This window comes from Tyto alba, unplaced genomic scaffold (assembly GCF_018691265.1).
Source record: "Tyto alba isolate M040663 unplaced genomic scaffold, T.alba_DEE_v4.0 Super-Scaffold_46, whole genome shotgun sequence".
In the NCBI taxonomy this organism is placed as follows: Eukaryota; Metazoa; Chordata; class Aves; order Strigiformes; family Tytonidae; genus Tyto; species Tyto alba.
Genome location: NW_024881322.1, coordinates 10271872 through 10287168, shown reverse-complemented (window position 1 = coordinate 10287168; position 15297 = coordinate 10271872). Strand labels below are relative to the sequence as shown.

General features: G+C 39.8%; 1 protein-coding gene across 1 annotated transcript in view; it reads right to left on the bottom strand.

The window, feature by feature from the left end:
• Window positions 1-323: 323 nt before the first annotated feature.
• LOC104368008 (mammalian ependymin-related protein 1) overlaps window positions 324-15297 on the bottom strand; it is a 32275-nt gene continuing 17301 nt past the window's right edge. The window contains exons 2-4 of the mRNA XM_032988884.2: window positions 7703-7811; window positions 5600-5808; window positions 324-2772 (exon numbers count right to left, since the gene is read on the bottom strand). Coding sequence (XP_032844775.2) covers window positions 2582-2772; window positions 5600-5808; window positions 7703-7811 — 509 coding nt within the window. The 3' untranslated portion in view covers window positions 324-2581. The remainder of the gene's footprint in view (window positions 2773-5599; window positions 5809-7702; window positions 7812-15297) is intronic.

Below are 15297 nucleotides of genomic sequence, written 5' to 3'. Positions count from 1 at the left end.
AATAGAATACAATGTAACTCACGCACATACCAATTTATTACTAATTTTCCACCAGATAACTGTGCTAAACAAATTCCCCAGAGTATCAGACATATGAAAAACCCATTTTTACTTTACTGTGGCAGCACACTATATGGCTACTTTAAAGTCCTTGTCTGCTCGTTCTTACTGAGTCATTGGCATTGTCTCATAAAGACAAAATGTCTCTTGTGGTACATGATAACAAACCGTAGCAAATGACAGCAAAGATAACAAACCAGGCATGTGCATTTCGTGCTTCATATTTGGTTGGTGGCTAGTTTAAAACACAAAATCCAAAAATCTGTTGTTTGACATCTCTTTGACAGCTCTCTTTATTGAATTTGCAGAGCATAAATACGAAGACAACAGCATTGTTTTAGAGGTACATATTTAGCCATATAAAATTGCCATGTATGTCATGGTAACATTTTTAAAGCACTTCTGTGTACTAGAATTTTGCAAATTCATATTTAAAGAAACATTTAATGTTATTGCTAGAAATTATATCACTGTCAGCAAAACATAATACAGACACCCTGATTACTCATCTATCTGCTCTACCACAGAAGTCATCCCAAACGATACGGTACCATAGCTTCATGTTTGCTAGCCAGATTTATTATATTTTCCAGATTATAATAAGACACAGATATTAAGAAATGCATGTCAATCATTACCCTAATGAGAACAATATGCAGTTAGCATTTATGTTGTCACAAAAAATACAGAAGGTGAGTACAGACTAAATGCACTCTAAATTTAAGGAAACCCAGTCCTTCTTTCCACTAGCATTTTTCAGTGAAATGGTTATGTCCTAGAGGAAATTTTTAATAAACTACCTAAATTTTAGCGGGTATGTGTATATGCTTTCATTAGGCACAAGGCAAAGTAAAATGCCATTCTGACCACAACTGTGAAAGCAAAATAACCACTGTACCACTTGCTTACATACAAAAAGCTATGAGCATACAAAGCATTAAAGGCCTGCCCAGCATCTCCCCTTCAGAGACACCAAACTTCCCAGTGTTGCACAGTTTTCAGCCAGGCAACTTCTAGAGCAAACAACCACCTAGCACATGTAAAAGGACAAGAATCTGGCTTTGAACATATTTGCAAATAATAATTAAAATACAGGCTTAGAGTTACAGAATAAGCCAATTTCATTTGGTAAAAGTGCAAAACCCATCACCATTCCACACTTCCGAGGGCCTGAAGGTGCATGAGGATTTGGTTTGAATTTTCTAAAGCAAAATACATGTGCTTCCTGCGCTTTTTTGGTTAGTTATTTATTCCCCTTAAGGAAACTTTCACTCTGCCCACCAGAGAAGGATGTGGACATAATAAGGTTTCAGATGCTGATGGAGTGGCAAATAAGGCAGGCATCAGTGGAGTGAGTGCAAAAGAAAGCAAGATTGTAAGTTCTGCTCAGATTGCAGTGCTTTGCAGCCACCCTGCACAGAGGACATCTGAAGTGCCCTCTCCCTCCTGTTCCTCCTCCCACCCCCCCGCTGGTGACACAGCTCTGTCTTTCACTCCATCCGGATCACCAGGCACTGTGTGAATGCTGATTTAGCCTTTACTAGTTACGCACTAAGAACGGCTTTTTTTTCACTTTTACCTGGAATTATAAAGGTGCTTCCATGCTCTTTGAGTGAGGGCTTTTGAAAATAGTTACAAAATATTACAGCCATTTAGAGTGCAGTACTTCTTAATCTCTTTGCATAGGTTAAAACTAGTATTGCCTTCAAAAGCAGGTGCTAAAGTAAAATATGACTGAAAAATGTCTCATCGCACCCTACTGGAACACTTCACCAAAAGTGTAGTAAATGCAAGAAAACTTTGGCTTACTTTTTAGGGGGTGTACCTCTCCTTCCTTCCCTTCCTTTCTCGCCATTCTCCCAAGAAACAGAAAAGTATTTTTTTCATGCCAGCTAGCATTACATGAATAGAGATACTCCAGTTTCTTTTCAGAAAGAAAAAAATTGGCTCAAACATTAGACTACCAGCTTCCTGAAGGGCAGAAAGAAAAAAAAAATAAAACACAAAGTAAAACAAAACCAAGGGAATTAATTTCCATACTTTTGATGTACATTGTTTAAATTGGGGTATTTTTTGGTTAGGGATGAGGTCTTATCCAGGACATATTTCCCCTTCCCTCAAGTCCCCATAAGTAACAACAAGAAGAAAATCTAGCTTTTCCTTCTAGATGTTACCAGTATTGCAGTCTGCTTATGCTTTGTCTTCTTGAAAAAATAAGTAATGAAATCTTTGCAAAAGGAAAATCGGCCACTGCTTAAATAAATAGTATCTATAAATATTATCTTAGTGGTAACTATATAATACTGCAAGTGCATCACTGAACAGATTAATGTGATGAAAGAGATCTTTTGTGTTATATATTTTACTCAGTTAAATGTTTATGTTCTCTTTGAAGTGAAAACTTACAATTCCCAAAATAGCAACAATAAGCTTGAAAAATCAGATTAGACATCAGCAGCTGACTATTAATAACTATCCTCTTGGCTAATATTTGTTTGCCTGGGGCAGCCAGTGTCCATAATCAGCATTCATTTTTCATTCTCCTCAGCTGGGCTGTCTGGCAGGTGCTGGGTGGGGTGAACACCGAGGGGTCGGCAATGCCCAGCTGTAGATCGAAAAAGCGAGTGGAGGTTGTCACGCTGTAGTTCTTCGTATAGGTTTCCTGGACTGGGTAACAGTCTTTGACTGTGTAAACACCGACCCAGGATTCCACTGTAACCAAGCAGAAATGTGACTACTTTAGATGACAAGAATGAATGAATGTGTCACGATGATTTCAGTCAAAAAAATGGTCATTCCTCAAGCCGACAGGCTGGAACCGCCCATAGTTCTGTCCATATGCATGGCAACACCAAGAAAGGCCACAGAACTGGTGTAATTTCAACACTGAAGTGATCTTAAACCTGAACATCTTGGTGTCAAGCACATTTCAAATCATGATACCATCATGGCCTTGGTACGTCACCTTTCAAATATACTTCTACTGAAGAACCGTCCTGCTTAGTCCCAAATTTAGTTCTGTTCTGCACAAGTTGGGTTTCTCATCTCTCATGCCACTTTCATGTCAGCACTTACTCACTTTGCCAGTAAAGCAATGAAATGCTCTGTTCTCCCAGAAGGCAAATTTTAGTGCCATCAGCTTGGGTATCACCAGGACATTTCACCTTACACTCTTCTTGACAAGCTGAAAGGTGTGATTACCGAAAACCTGTGGCCCATCTCACAGTGCTGGCCCCCAACACAGCCTTTGACACTCTAAAACACGTAGTCCCCCCAACTGTGTGGATGTCCGATTCCTTCCCCTGCACAGGAAGCTCCGCACTCACTGCCCAAAGAAGTACTTCTCTGCTGTGCTGGGGACTCTTCTGCACAGAACTGACTGCCATAGCACCTTGTTTCCACAGCTTTTGATCCTCTATAATCTTAACTGTCATTCTTACACTGATGATACTCACCACATCTTTAATCCAAATAGATGCGACCTTGCTTCATCTTTTTCCATGTTACTGTTTTAATCACAGACGGTTTGTCTCATTAGAAGAAGAATATTCCCAAGTACAACTCCAGTGCCTCTACCTCTTCTTTTAACTCACTCCTTCTGTTTACCATCATCTATCCATATCACCATTATTGTGTTAATTTTTTTAATTCCTATTCCTCTCAAACATTTCTACCAGTTCACTAATTATTTCAAGACTACAGTCAATGCTGATATAACCCCATGTATGTGACATAGGAACTCTATCCCTTTTTTTAACTTCAGTTTAATTCCATGCTGTGCTTATCTAAGATGTGTTCCCTCGTTCTCTTTCCCCCTTGCCCTCTGCCATCACTTCTACTTTCACCACTTTGCCATTCAATATCAATCAAAGGGTTTCATTTGACCACCCTTCACTTTTAAATCTCTTTTATTAACCCCATGCACCTCTTCTGTGATCATTCTTTACCCCTTCCATTGTCCACCACTTCATCCAGTTATTTTATGTATATCAGATCTCTTGATAGCAAAAACTCATGAAAATCAGTTCCTCTGAGGGATGCCTGTAACAATTTTTTTCCAGTCCAAAGAAGGCTTATTTTCTCACACCCAGTATCAATCAAACACTTATTTTCTGTCCTTCCAGTATTGTGTCATACGCTGTACCACAATCATGTTATCAGAAATAGATAAGGTGTGAGAAGAAACACACATACATTATCTAAAGAAAGGGTGGCAAGCTGAGCAATATTTGAACATACCTCTCCAGGGCATCCTAATACACCAAAAAAATTCTGACCTCAAGTTTGGTTCTGAGTATCTAGAAATGGAGGCTTCTTTTCCCCAACAAATCTTCTATCAGAATTTTGAATAAAAAATTAAGATAAAATATGATACTACCAAGGTAGCCTATATCTTCACTGAAACTTTTATAATTTTAACAGAAATATAATTTCTAGAATTCAAGTCAATTTTAGCTGAAAGGAGGATCAGTAGACAACTTTAAGACATTATTTTTATGAATGATCCTGCAGAAAAGCACTGCAGATACAAAATACTATAGGATAAAAATCACACATTGTTAACTGAATGTATCTGGATATTAAGTTTCATAAAAGTTCCAAAAATACTGTATCTGAAAAACAAAATTCTTGAGTAAGTGATAATTTGCTTCTTGTAAAATACCAGAGGATATATTGACCTAGTCACAGAGGTCCAATGATCTTATCTGTCATTTTGTACCTCATTCCTTCTACTTTTATTCAAGAAATAAATATTTTTCCCTGGCTGAATTCTCACATTCACAATCAGCCTATATATTAGGTGTCTATAACTGTAAGTATTGAATTAGCTGAATAGTGCCATAATTTTCATGGGGGTTTTAAAATTGCTTTTATAGTTGTTTGGGTCATCAGTAAACAACAGATGAAATTGAAGCCAATGTGCTAATAAATTGATGTGCATCCAAAACCTAACTAACATACTGTACCTTGGAAAATTCAGCCTACTTTCTTTTATGATGCAGGTGTTCAGCTGCCAAGTGAACAACTAAGCCTTGAGAACAGACGTTTCTTACTAGTGTAGCAGACAACAAAACTTAGGTGCCTATTAAGGATGTCCACTGCTGCAGAACCATTTATTGGATGCACTGTATGATAACATTTGATAGTAGAGTGTAGACACACACTGACACCTGCTTTGTTTCTGTTATGCACACTCTAGTTTGAGTGTGCCCCTAATTATATTACCAATTCTTCTCTAGATAAATTCTGGATACAAGCTGCTGGATTCAGAGGCAAAATTATGCTGTTCCATACCACAATCTGTATGATATGAACGAAAATACAATCAAGTCCTTTGATCCTGCTGAGACATGAAAAATTTTCTTAATAAAATGCATTGATAATAAAATGATATACTGTGCACAGGGTATATTTATAATTTCTTCCAACAAACTTTACAGAACTATGGAAAGCTGGGATAAAACATTAATAATTTTATTTTTCCCTGAGTAGCAGAGACAATGATTGTTATTAAGATGAAACAAAAGCATGCACATACATTTCCTGGCTGGTTTTCTGTCAGACCATTCCTGTACCATAATTTCGTCTCCAGGTCCTCCAATGTAGTATTGATCTTCATACGTTGAATTGGCAGGAATATCATATGGATCCCATGGCTCTGTCAGAGCAATCTTTGAGCAAAGTTTTGTAACTTGTTCAATCTGAAACATCACTGCATCTTTGTAGAGCAATATATACTCAAAGAATCTGAAACAACAACAAAGAAAAGCAGTTAATGTATATAGTCTTTTTCTATACAAAGCAAGGACCATTGCTGATAAGTAAGCTTGTCTTTGACTTCTCAGTATAAGATCATTTTCACTTACATTAAACTTTGCCAAACTTTGAGAAAGGCTAACCAGTTGGGCTGAAATTTCCTATGCTGAAAGTTTGTCTCAGCTGACTCTTTCCAAAACAAATAGATCAGGCTGAACTGGTTCAGCCATTTCTGAGAACAACAGAACAACTATTCTGAGAACAACTGAGGGAAAAACATGTTATTATTCCTAGTTTTGTTTTGTTTTTTAATAACTGTTTCATTAAAAAGCTCTAGTGCCTTCATGTTTTGGAGAAAGGACTTGAAATTTGGCAGGGGAAAAGTTTTTATTAAAAGTTGCCTAGATTTGGCTAAGTTAGAAGCCCTTGAAAAAATCTGCTTGCACAAGCTGGATAGATTCAGTTCCCCATTAATGTGGTAAAGCCTTTCTCTGTGCTGGTCAGATGTGGTATCTGCCATCCTCACAGATGCTCCTCCGTGGCAACCCATGTAGCTTAGTGGGACGTGCTGGTGAAGTGGGAAGTACGTGCTTCCAGGTGAAGAAGTGAGAGACTCTCCCTCCTAAGGTCAAAGTTTCACTCTGGAAGCCACCAGACTCAAGAAATAGAGAAAGGAGAAAGCAGAGGAGCAAAATAGCAAGACAGAGATAAGGAGAGGTAGAGATCAATAAGCTTGAGAGGCCAGAAGATGAGGTCAACAAAATGGATAGTTAATAAGGATTTTAAAACAATCTTCCATAAAGTATGAAGTAAATGAGCCCTGCTCCGAGGAGAGGTGATAAGCTTTCATGGACATTTTCATCTAGCAGTTGGGTCTACCACAAGCACTGTGACTTTGCTTCCACACCTATAAGAAGGAGGTGGTATGATCCTTACCTTATAACTGGGGACAGAAACAAAATGATCAGAAGTATCAGCTGATTTTGATTACACAACCAGAAACACCAGACGCCTAACTTCTCCAGGGTACTTAGTATTATTGATCAGACGATGAGCTGTTCAAAGCATGACTCAAAACCTGAGTGCTCTGCTTTGCAAAGGAGACCCAAGCATCACTCTCTAAACTCCCCAAACTGCACATTCATTATTAGGGGCTTCCTGTGAATATCTCAGCTCAAGTGTTTGGCTACAATCTACTGTTACACAGTGACTCTAGAGAAAATGAAGGGATGGTATTAATTCCCTCAGACAGCTTCATCTTGCCTATCTGTAACAGTGTCTCTTTCCATCTGTAATTCCTTGCTTCATTCATGATGATACCCCCATTTCCTGCAAAAAACCCCAAAAATGGCTTGGGTATCCTTTGGAGCGTGGTGTCTTCCACTTCACAAACCTGATGCTGGCCCCTAACAGTATTCATCCTGTGCTGTCAGCAAGATGGGAAGCTGGTGGAAAACAGTGCATAATCCATGTAATTGAAAAGACGATGCCCAAAAGCAAGAGGTGACCTTCTCTGTGGTATTTCCCAACTCCTGCATGCTTCTCTTTGCTGTCCTCGGATTCTTTTGGGGAGTATGTAAGGTCTACATAAAATACAGCTGACAACAAAACAATTTACAGTTTTAATTGTTGCACTATACAGTTGCATCAGACAGGAATCACTTCACCCACTGCTGACACAGGCATTTAAAGGTTGCACTACGAGAAGCGTCTAAGGATTTTTAAAAGCATCTGAGCAACATTCACATCACTTCTTGAAAGGATCATTTATCCAAGCATGTGTGCAAACATGGGCAGGCTAAATGGCATTAAACAGACAGACTGAACGGTGACAAAGAATTTAAAAGGGGACAAGGAGGCTGACAGGAGGTGAGCTGGGGCGTACCTCTCACGCGTGACCTTGCACAATATGGCAAGTAGCTCATCCCACTTTCCATAAGGGAAACTGGAAACTTCCCACACATCAGCAAGACTTGCACGGAGAGGCTGACAAGCTGCAAGATCATACATTAGCTTCCCTGTGGTAAATCCTTCTCCTGCCCATATCTTAAAATATTCCTGCGTCTGTAATGACTTGTACCAGTCTAAACTGGCCTGCCTTTTTCTTAGTCAGATGCAATGTCTCCACAGTTGTGAGATGCTACTGAAGAATTCAGTATATATAAACTGATCCCTTAGGTAAACCCAAGCCTGTGACCACATAAGGACATGCGTAACATTTTTATCATGTTCAGTCTAGAGAAAATATGCACAAGAACACTAAAATACACTTATTTATGTGTTTGCAACCAGGCTCTAATGTCTCAACTGCTGTTCAGCTGGCTGCTCAGCAGCTCCCATAAAAGTGCTATAAAGAATGCCTTACAGATGAGTCTATTGATGTGTCTTTGTGAGAGATAATACAGTCATTTTGTGAAGGAACAAAAAAGCAATATGTTAGTGAAGAATTATAAACTACTGGGAATAAAATGTAAACAATTACAGTTCTTTTATATTTTAAATCCTTACTTAAAACTTTGCACAGAAATTTTATTTGCATTTTTAACAATATTTTTTTCATGTTTTCTTTCTCCTTTCCTTTATAAATTTTTAAATGGAATAAATATAATTTGTTCTAAATTTTGTAACCTGTGAATTTATATCATTGTATGAGAGACATGTGCCACCTTTACTCAAGTGAAAAAGTAGTTTAAACTTCAATCTGACAAATGCATGTATTTAATTTCAGCACAGGGATAGCCACAGTGACTTCAACAGATGGCCTGAATACTTGCAGAAGGAGGGTCACCACCCAAAAAAGCCTACTTTCTTGACTTTGCCACCTTCCATGCAGACAGCAAGATGTGCATCATGAAACAACAATTAAAAGATTTAGAAAAATCCAAACAAATCAAACTCATCATCAAGCATCTCTCTAGCACCCATTCTACAGAGGAAGAGGCTCAACCATTTACATTTTTGGTTCTTGGAGAGGCAGAGAGAACATTATGTGGAACAAGATGAGAACCACAGAGAGCGCGGCTCTACTCACTGTGCGTGGCAGCCCTGGGTAAGCAGTAAACATGATTTACACTGTCATTATTCAACCTGGATGTACCTCATATCCAAGTTTTAAAAAGAATTGGTCCTGTGTGTGTCCTAAAATAGCAAGCACAGAAACCTAAGATTACACAGGATCTGAGTTTAACTGCATATGAAAGGTGAATGGTTAAGTTGTTTTATAAAGAGAACTACTTACCAGCCAAAACTAATAACAAAATGTGTACGAATATGAAAAATGACAATCTAGCATATTTTAAAGCAAAATATTTAAAAATCATTTCCTTTTTTTTTTTTTTTTTTTTTTTTTTTAATGGGCCAAGTCCTAAGTATACTGCCTCTATTTGTTTTAGGTGCCTGAGATTTCATTGGCTGCTTAAGGGGAAGAACAGAGTTCTGAAAATAGGTCTTGGCAAAGAAACAGAAGAGGAAATTATTTTTGATTAGTTTGTTTTTTCAGAAAAAGTAACATATTTGCAGCCTGTGCCCACCTCTAATATTATTTTAATGATAATTTCATTCCTTAAGCTGTAACTTCAAGAAAGCCCCAACCTGTTCACTGGGCACCTTCAAGCAGATTTGGAGAAGTTACTTGGACAAGTTACCCTATTTGCCTGACTGAGATTATTTCCCTTCCTTTCCTCCTATTCCATCCTACCCTGTCCTGTGCCTCACACCCTTTGGACACTATGCCCTTAACAGGACTTTCTCATGGTCCTTAATACTCCCTTTGTCTGTGCCTGAAAATGGATAAGTTCCAGCATATAAAGACACACACATGGTTTTTGCTCCTAAGCTTATAAAGAATTTCTTAACACCGGACCATATCCTGTGCAAATAATTCCATTGACTTTGCTGGAAGACAGGTGGGATACATGCTGCATTCAGTACTCTCTTCTCCTGAGCTAAGGAAAGTATTTTTCTGAATAAGGGATAAACTGAATTCAATGCAAGGGCATAATACCATGACCACACAATCACGAGGCAAAATATGAGTGCAGAGCCCCTGCATTGAGGATGTACTGCAAGGAGTGGGTGTGCATTCAAGTACTGTTCTCCCTCTGAGATTCCTCCTGAAATTTGGGAAGATAGTTAGAGGTGCCTCCCAGAAGACATCCCAGATAATGTGCCCCATGTTGGGCACCACTGGGCATTGGTCAGCGGGTGGTGAGCAATTGCATTGTGCATCACTTCTCTTTCTTGGGTTTTATTTCTCCCTTTTTGTTATCTTCATTACATTTATTATTGCTGTTGTTATTATTATAATATTTTATTTTATTTCAATTCAATTATTAAACTATTCTTTTCTTAACCCATAAGTTTTACTTTTTTTTCTTTCTGATTCTCTTCCCCATTCCACTGGGATGGGGGGAGTGAGCACGTAGCTGGTGTGGGTCTTAGTTGCCGGTTGAGGTTAAACCATGACACACAGAAACACTCTTGGACCCTCATAAATGACTGAAACCAAGAAACACCTAGTGACTTGTCTTTTGAATGGATTATTGTTCTGCATGTTATTAATGCAGTTCAAAACAAGGACTTATTTTTTAATATTTGTCAGGGAAAACAGTCATTGGACTTGAGACCATGCTCCCAGCTCTGTTTCAAGTACTCAGTCTGCACCACGTCCTGCTGAAAAGTGCCCTATGCCAAGGTCCTCCCCAGCTGTCAGTCCCGAAGCACGCTAGCCTGCCCATCACGTAACACATCTGCTGACTCCCAGGGTTTACTTCTGCACTTCCGAAGGCTTCCCTGTGAGCATCAAACCTAGAAGGAAGGAGCTGCTTGCTGTCCAATTGCCTTTGTAATGACTCAGAGGAGCAGAGGTGCTGGCAGTGGTGTGCCAAGACCCACGTGATGTATTGAAGCACATCAGACAAGGTCATTTGCTAGAGAGAAGCAAAATAATGATCTGAGGCTGAGACTGGGTAAAAGAAATTCCTTGTGTGCAAAACCTGGCTCTGCATCATTTCGCTCTGTGGCTTTGGACAAGTAACTTACAGTACCAGAGCCTTAAAATGCCATTCTTGTTATTTATGTTTTGATTGCTGTAGCACTGAAGAGACATTAATCAGGGATCAAAAAGCAGTTGTGCGAGGCATTGTAGTAACAAAGAACAAAACCACAATTCCTGCCCTCCCAAAAAATGGAACAACGGTTCTTGTAAGACAGACTTTCCTTTCCCGCAAAGACATATGGGGTTTCATGCATCCAGGGCTTTAACCTGTTGATTCAATTTTCCCAGCTGCAGCTATTGTACCCTTAAAACTCCCACTTGCGTGAGCCAGGACTTGCATTGCCTACTAAGTATTATAAAGAAATTGAAAAATGAAAGCAAAATTTTATGTATGATTTATATCAGAGATATTGCTGTTACTCAGCAGGGAACAGTATTTGCTATGTAAGATACCAAGCTGAGGCCGCTGCAATTATTCCAAAGCTAACTTTGCTTTCTCTTTTGAGATTAACTGAAAGCTTGAAGCATCTGTCTGCCTTTGTGATATTAATTAATTCTTTGCTGGTGCTGTTTGTAAAAAGGCATTTTTAAGCAAATATGAAATAAGTTAGAAACACTTCTACCTAGAAATTTCACTGAAAATATCCCAGACAAATTCTCTGTTCTAGTGTGCATGGACAGGTACATCTGAATATGCAATTCTCTAGTTACTCTGTATCCTCCTGATAACATACTCCACAACAATACCACTATTTTTTACACACTTCTTATTGAAGGAAGATGTACTGAGAGAATGGGAACCTTTATAGCAGGATGACTACAAAACCTCATATTCTCAGGGTTTCAGATTAAGAACACTTTCAAGGGAGCAAAGCTGCCAAGCAGACATGCAGACAGTTGATAAACACTCATCAGGTCAAGAACATTCATCTGCTTTTGGAAAGCTCTGGCGAGCTCATTTCAAAACTGAGAAGCATTCGTTTTTCAGTATATTTCTGGGAACTCCTTTCCCATTTCCCATGAAGTTTTCGGTAATTTCAGACTTGTGTTTTTCTTCTGGTGTATCAGACCTCAACAACAACAGTAATTTACCATATTTGATCTCACATGCTTGGCAGTGGAGATGGACTATGGTATATTGTACAAATACAATATTGTGCAAATACATGTGACAGTAAATGTAATATGATATTGTGTAAAAGCAGTATTTTTTAGTCTGACTTAAATCACTCACAGATTGTAAAGGCCTTTTTTTATTTTCAAGGTGACTGAGCCCCCTGTATCAGGTATCTTATTAACATGGTATATGAGCAACTCTGACAGCACTACCAGTTTCCAAAACAGAGAGAATTAGGCAGTTTAAGTCCTGTTAATTAATAAGTTCGCATAGAAAGAAAACCTTAAATATAGGAGTTGAAAGCACAGACCTGACCCACTTCTTAGGGCAGTCTGCTGCCTCCCTGGGGCCCGGGCTAACGGTGTGAAGAGGAAGCTTACTGCCCTGGTACAGCCTTCGGGTTGCTATCAGTTATGGATTTGTCAGGTAGGCAGTGATGAAGTTGCAACAAGAAGGCCGATGGCAATCAAGAGAGACTTCAGGGCTTTGGGACAACTGGTTAAGGGATCAGGAGCACAGTAGTGTTCTCCTCTGCCCTTCCAGGTGCAGGGAACAATGACAGAAGAAACAGTCAGAGCCAGCAGATCAATACCTGGCTCAGAGCCTGCTGTCACTGGCAGAATTTTGAGTTTTTTGATCATGGTACATGATACCAGGCTGGCTGGCAACAGACGGCAACAGAAGTAAGGAAGGAGGTTAGCAGAACTGCCACCATGGACTTCCAGAGGGCAGACTCTGGCCTGTTTAGGGACCTGGTTGACAGAATCCCTATGGAGGCAGTCCTGAAGGGCAAAGGAGTCCAGCAAGGCTGCATATTCTCAAGAAGGAAATCTTAAAGGCTCAGGAGCAGGCCATCCCCATGTGCTGAAAGACGAGCCAGTGGGGAAGACCACTAGCCTGGCTGAGCAGACAGCGTTGGCTGGAACTCAGGAAAAAAAGGACTCTATGACCTTTGAAAGAAGGGGCAGGCAAATCAAGAGGACTACAAAAGTGTTGCAAGGTTATGAAGGGAGAAAATTAGAAGGGCCAACTAGAACTCAATCTGGCTACTGCTGTAAAAGACAGTATGTTTATGTTTCCATAAATACATTAGCAACAAAAGGAGGGCTAAAGAGAATTTCCATCCTTTATTGGATGTGGAGCGAAACATAGTGGCAAAAGCTGAGGAAAAGTCTGAGGTGCTTAATGCCTTCTTTGCCTCAGTCTTTAATAGTAAGACCAGTTGTCCTCCAGGTACCCAGCCCTCTGAGCTGGAAGGCAGGGACAGGGAGCAGAATGAAGCCCCCATAACCCAAGGGGAAATAGTTATCGACCTGCTACACCACTTAGACCACACAAGTCTATGGGGATGGATGGGATCCACCCAAGGGTACTGAGGGAGCTGGCAGAAGTGCTTACTAAGCCCCTTTCAATCATTTATCAGCAGTCCTGGCTAACCAGGGAGGTCCCAGATGGCTGGAGGTTAGCAAATGTGGCACCCATCTACAAGAAGGGCCAAGAAGGAGGATCCAGGGAACTACAGGCCTGTCAGTCTGACCTCGGTGCCAGGGAAGATTATGGAGCAGATCATCTTGAGTGCCATCACACGGCATGTACAGGACAACCAGGTGATCAGGCCCAGTCAGTATGTGTTTATGGAAGGCAGGTCCTGCTTGACTAACCCGACCTCCTTCTATGACAAGGTGACCCACGTAGTGGATGAGGGAAAGGCTGTGGATCTTGTCTACTTAGACTTTAGTAAAGCCTTTGACACCATTTCCCATAGCATTCTCCTGGAGAAACTGGCTGTTCATAGCTTGGATGGGTGCTCTCTTCACTGGGTAAAAGACTGGATGGATGGATGGATGGATGGATGGATGGATGGATGGATGGGCGGGCCCAAAGAGTTGATTGGATTTCAATCCAGTTGCCTGCTTGTCACAAGTGGTGTTCCCCAGGGCTCAGTATTGGGGCCTAATAACAGATAACTAAACTTAAACAATCTTCCCTTTTCCAGATGCTTACTTTGGAATAAAAGAATAATAAAAAATAAACACCAGTTTTTCAGCTAGGACTGGGCACAACAGCTTCTTTCACATCTTAACTTCTGTGTATAAACACAGAAGACACTTCAGATACCATGAACAGGGACTACATGAAATTCAGGAGACCTATATTGCTCTTCACTGAGGTTGTAAATCCCATCAGGCACACACTTGGCCAGTTAGTTGCTTTTCAGTATGCATTCCTGTATAAAAAGTAATCATGAAGAAGACTGAGGAACAGATTGCCCTTTGGAACAGATGGGGAGTAAGTTCCTATTCTGATAGAGCAAGTTTTTTTCTCACAATGGAATATTCCCTGGAAAAAAATGTGAGAATACGTCCTCGTACCAGATTACTGCCCCAAGATGTAATGATTTCCACCTTCCATCTGCAATGATGTCCTTAGGAGGGATGATTCAGGTCTTTCAGATATCTGTCCAATGTAAAAAATAAAAAACACTAGGTCTGTTTTCAAGGGAGTTTGGAAGTCAAGCCAGCTAGGATAATCAGACAACACAGTTTGAAAGCTAAGTACACTTTAACTCTCTAACATCTTTATCCAGTGATCTGAATATACCTTATTTTTAAATACATTTTGTGAAATATGAAGATTCACTTCACTGGAAATAAATGCAACCTGAAGTCCTGGCACTGCACATTTTCTCCCTCCCCAACTCCAATGTAAAATAACTTATGCATTTCATGCAGAAGTCTTTGTGCAGGTCTTTTTCTTCTTCCTTCAGCAGCTATCAATCAAAAGTAGTATTCCTTGGTTAGTACATGAATTAGTGACTGGATTCAAATACAAAGCATTGGTGTGTTAAAAGTCAAGGCAGGTCTAACTGAAAGCATGCAAAATAAAAGAATGAGAGAAAAGAAGGGAATGCCTGTGTAAGATAAAACATATCATTAGGGACAGACATTAATTGCTCCGTGGTTATAAAGCAAATGGGATTTTGAACACGTATACATTGAGATGTGGTACTGTATGCAGTAATGATTTAGGAAGGCAACTTTACAGTTCTGGGTCAAATAGGGAGGTCATTTGTTCTGTTCTGCTTAGCCCTGATGAGGTCTGAGTGGTAACACTGTGCCTAGTTTTGGATGCCATGCTTAAGGGAACAGATAAACAGATGGGATATAATAAGGACTGGAGAGATAGGATTCAAATAATACATGCTCAGCATTCAAAGGGAATAATTAAAAGGTATATCTGTTAAAATTGCTCTTCACAAAACTGGGGGTTTCTGTCCTCTATTGAGTTACTGTGCTTTTTGTTATTACAACTCTCCAGTAACCCACAACTTTTCTGCCTTTTGTGGGGGACTTTCAGCAGTGACCAC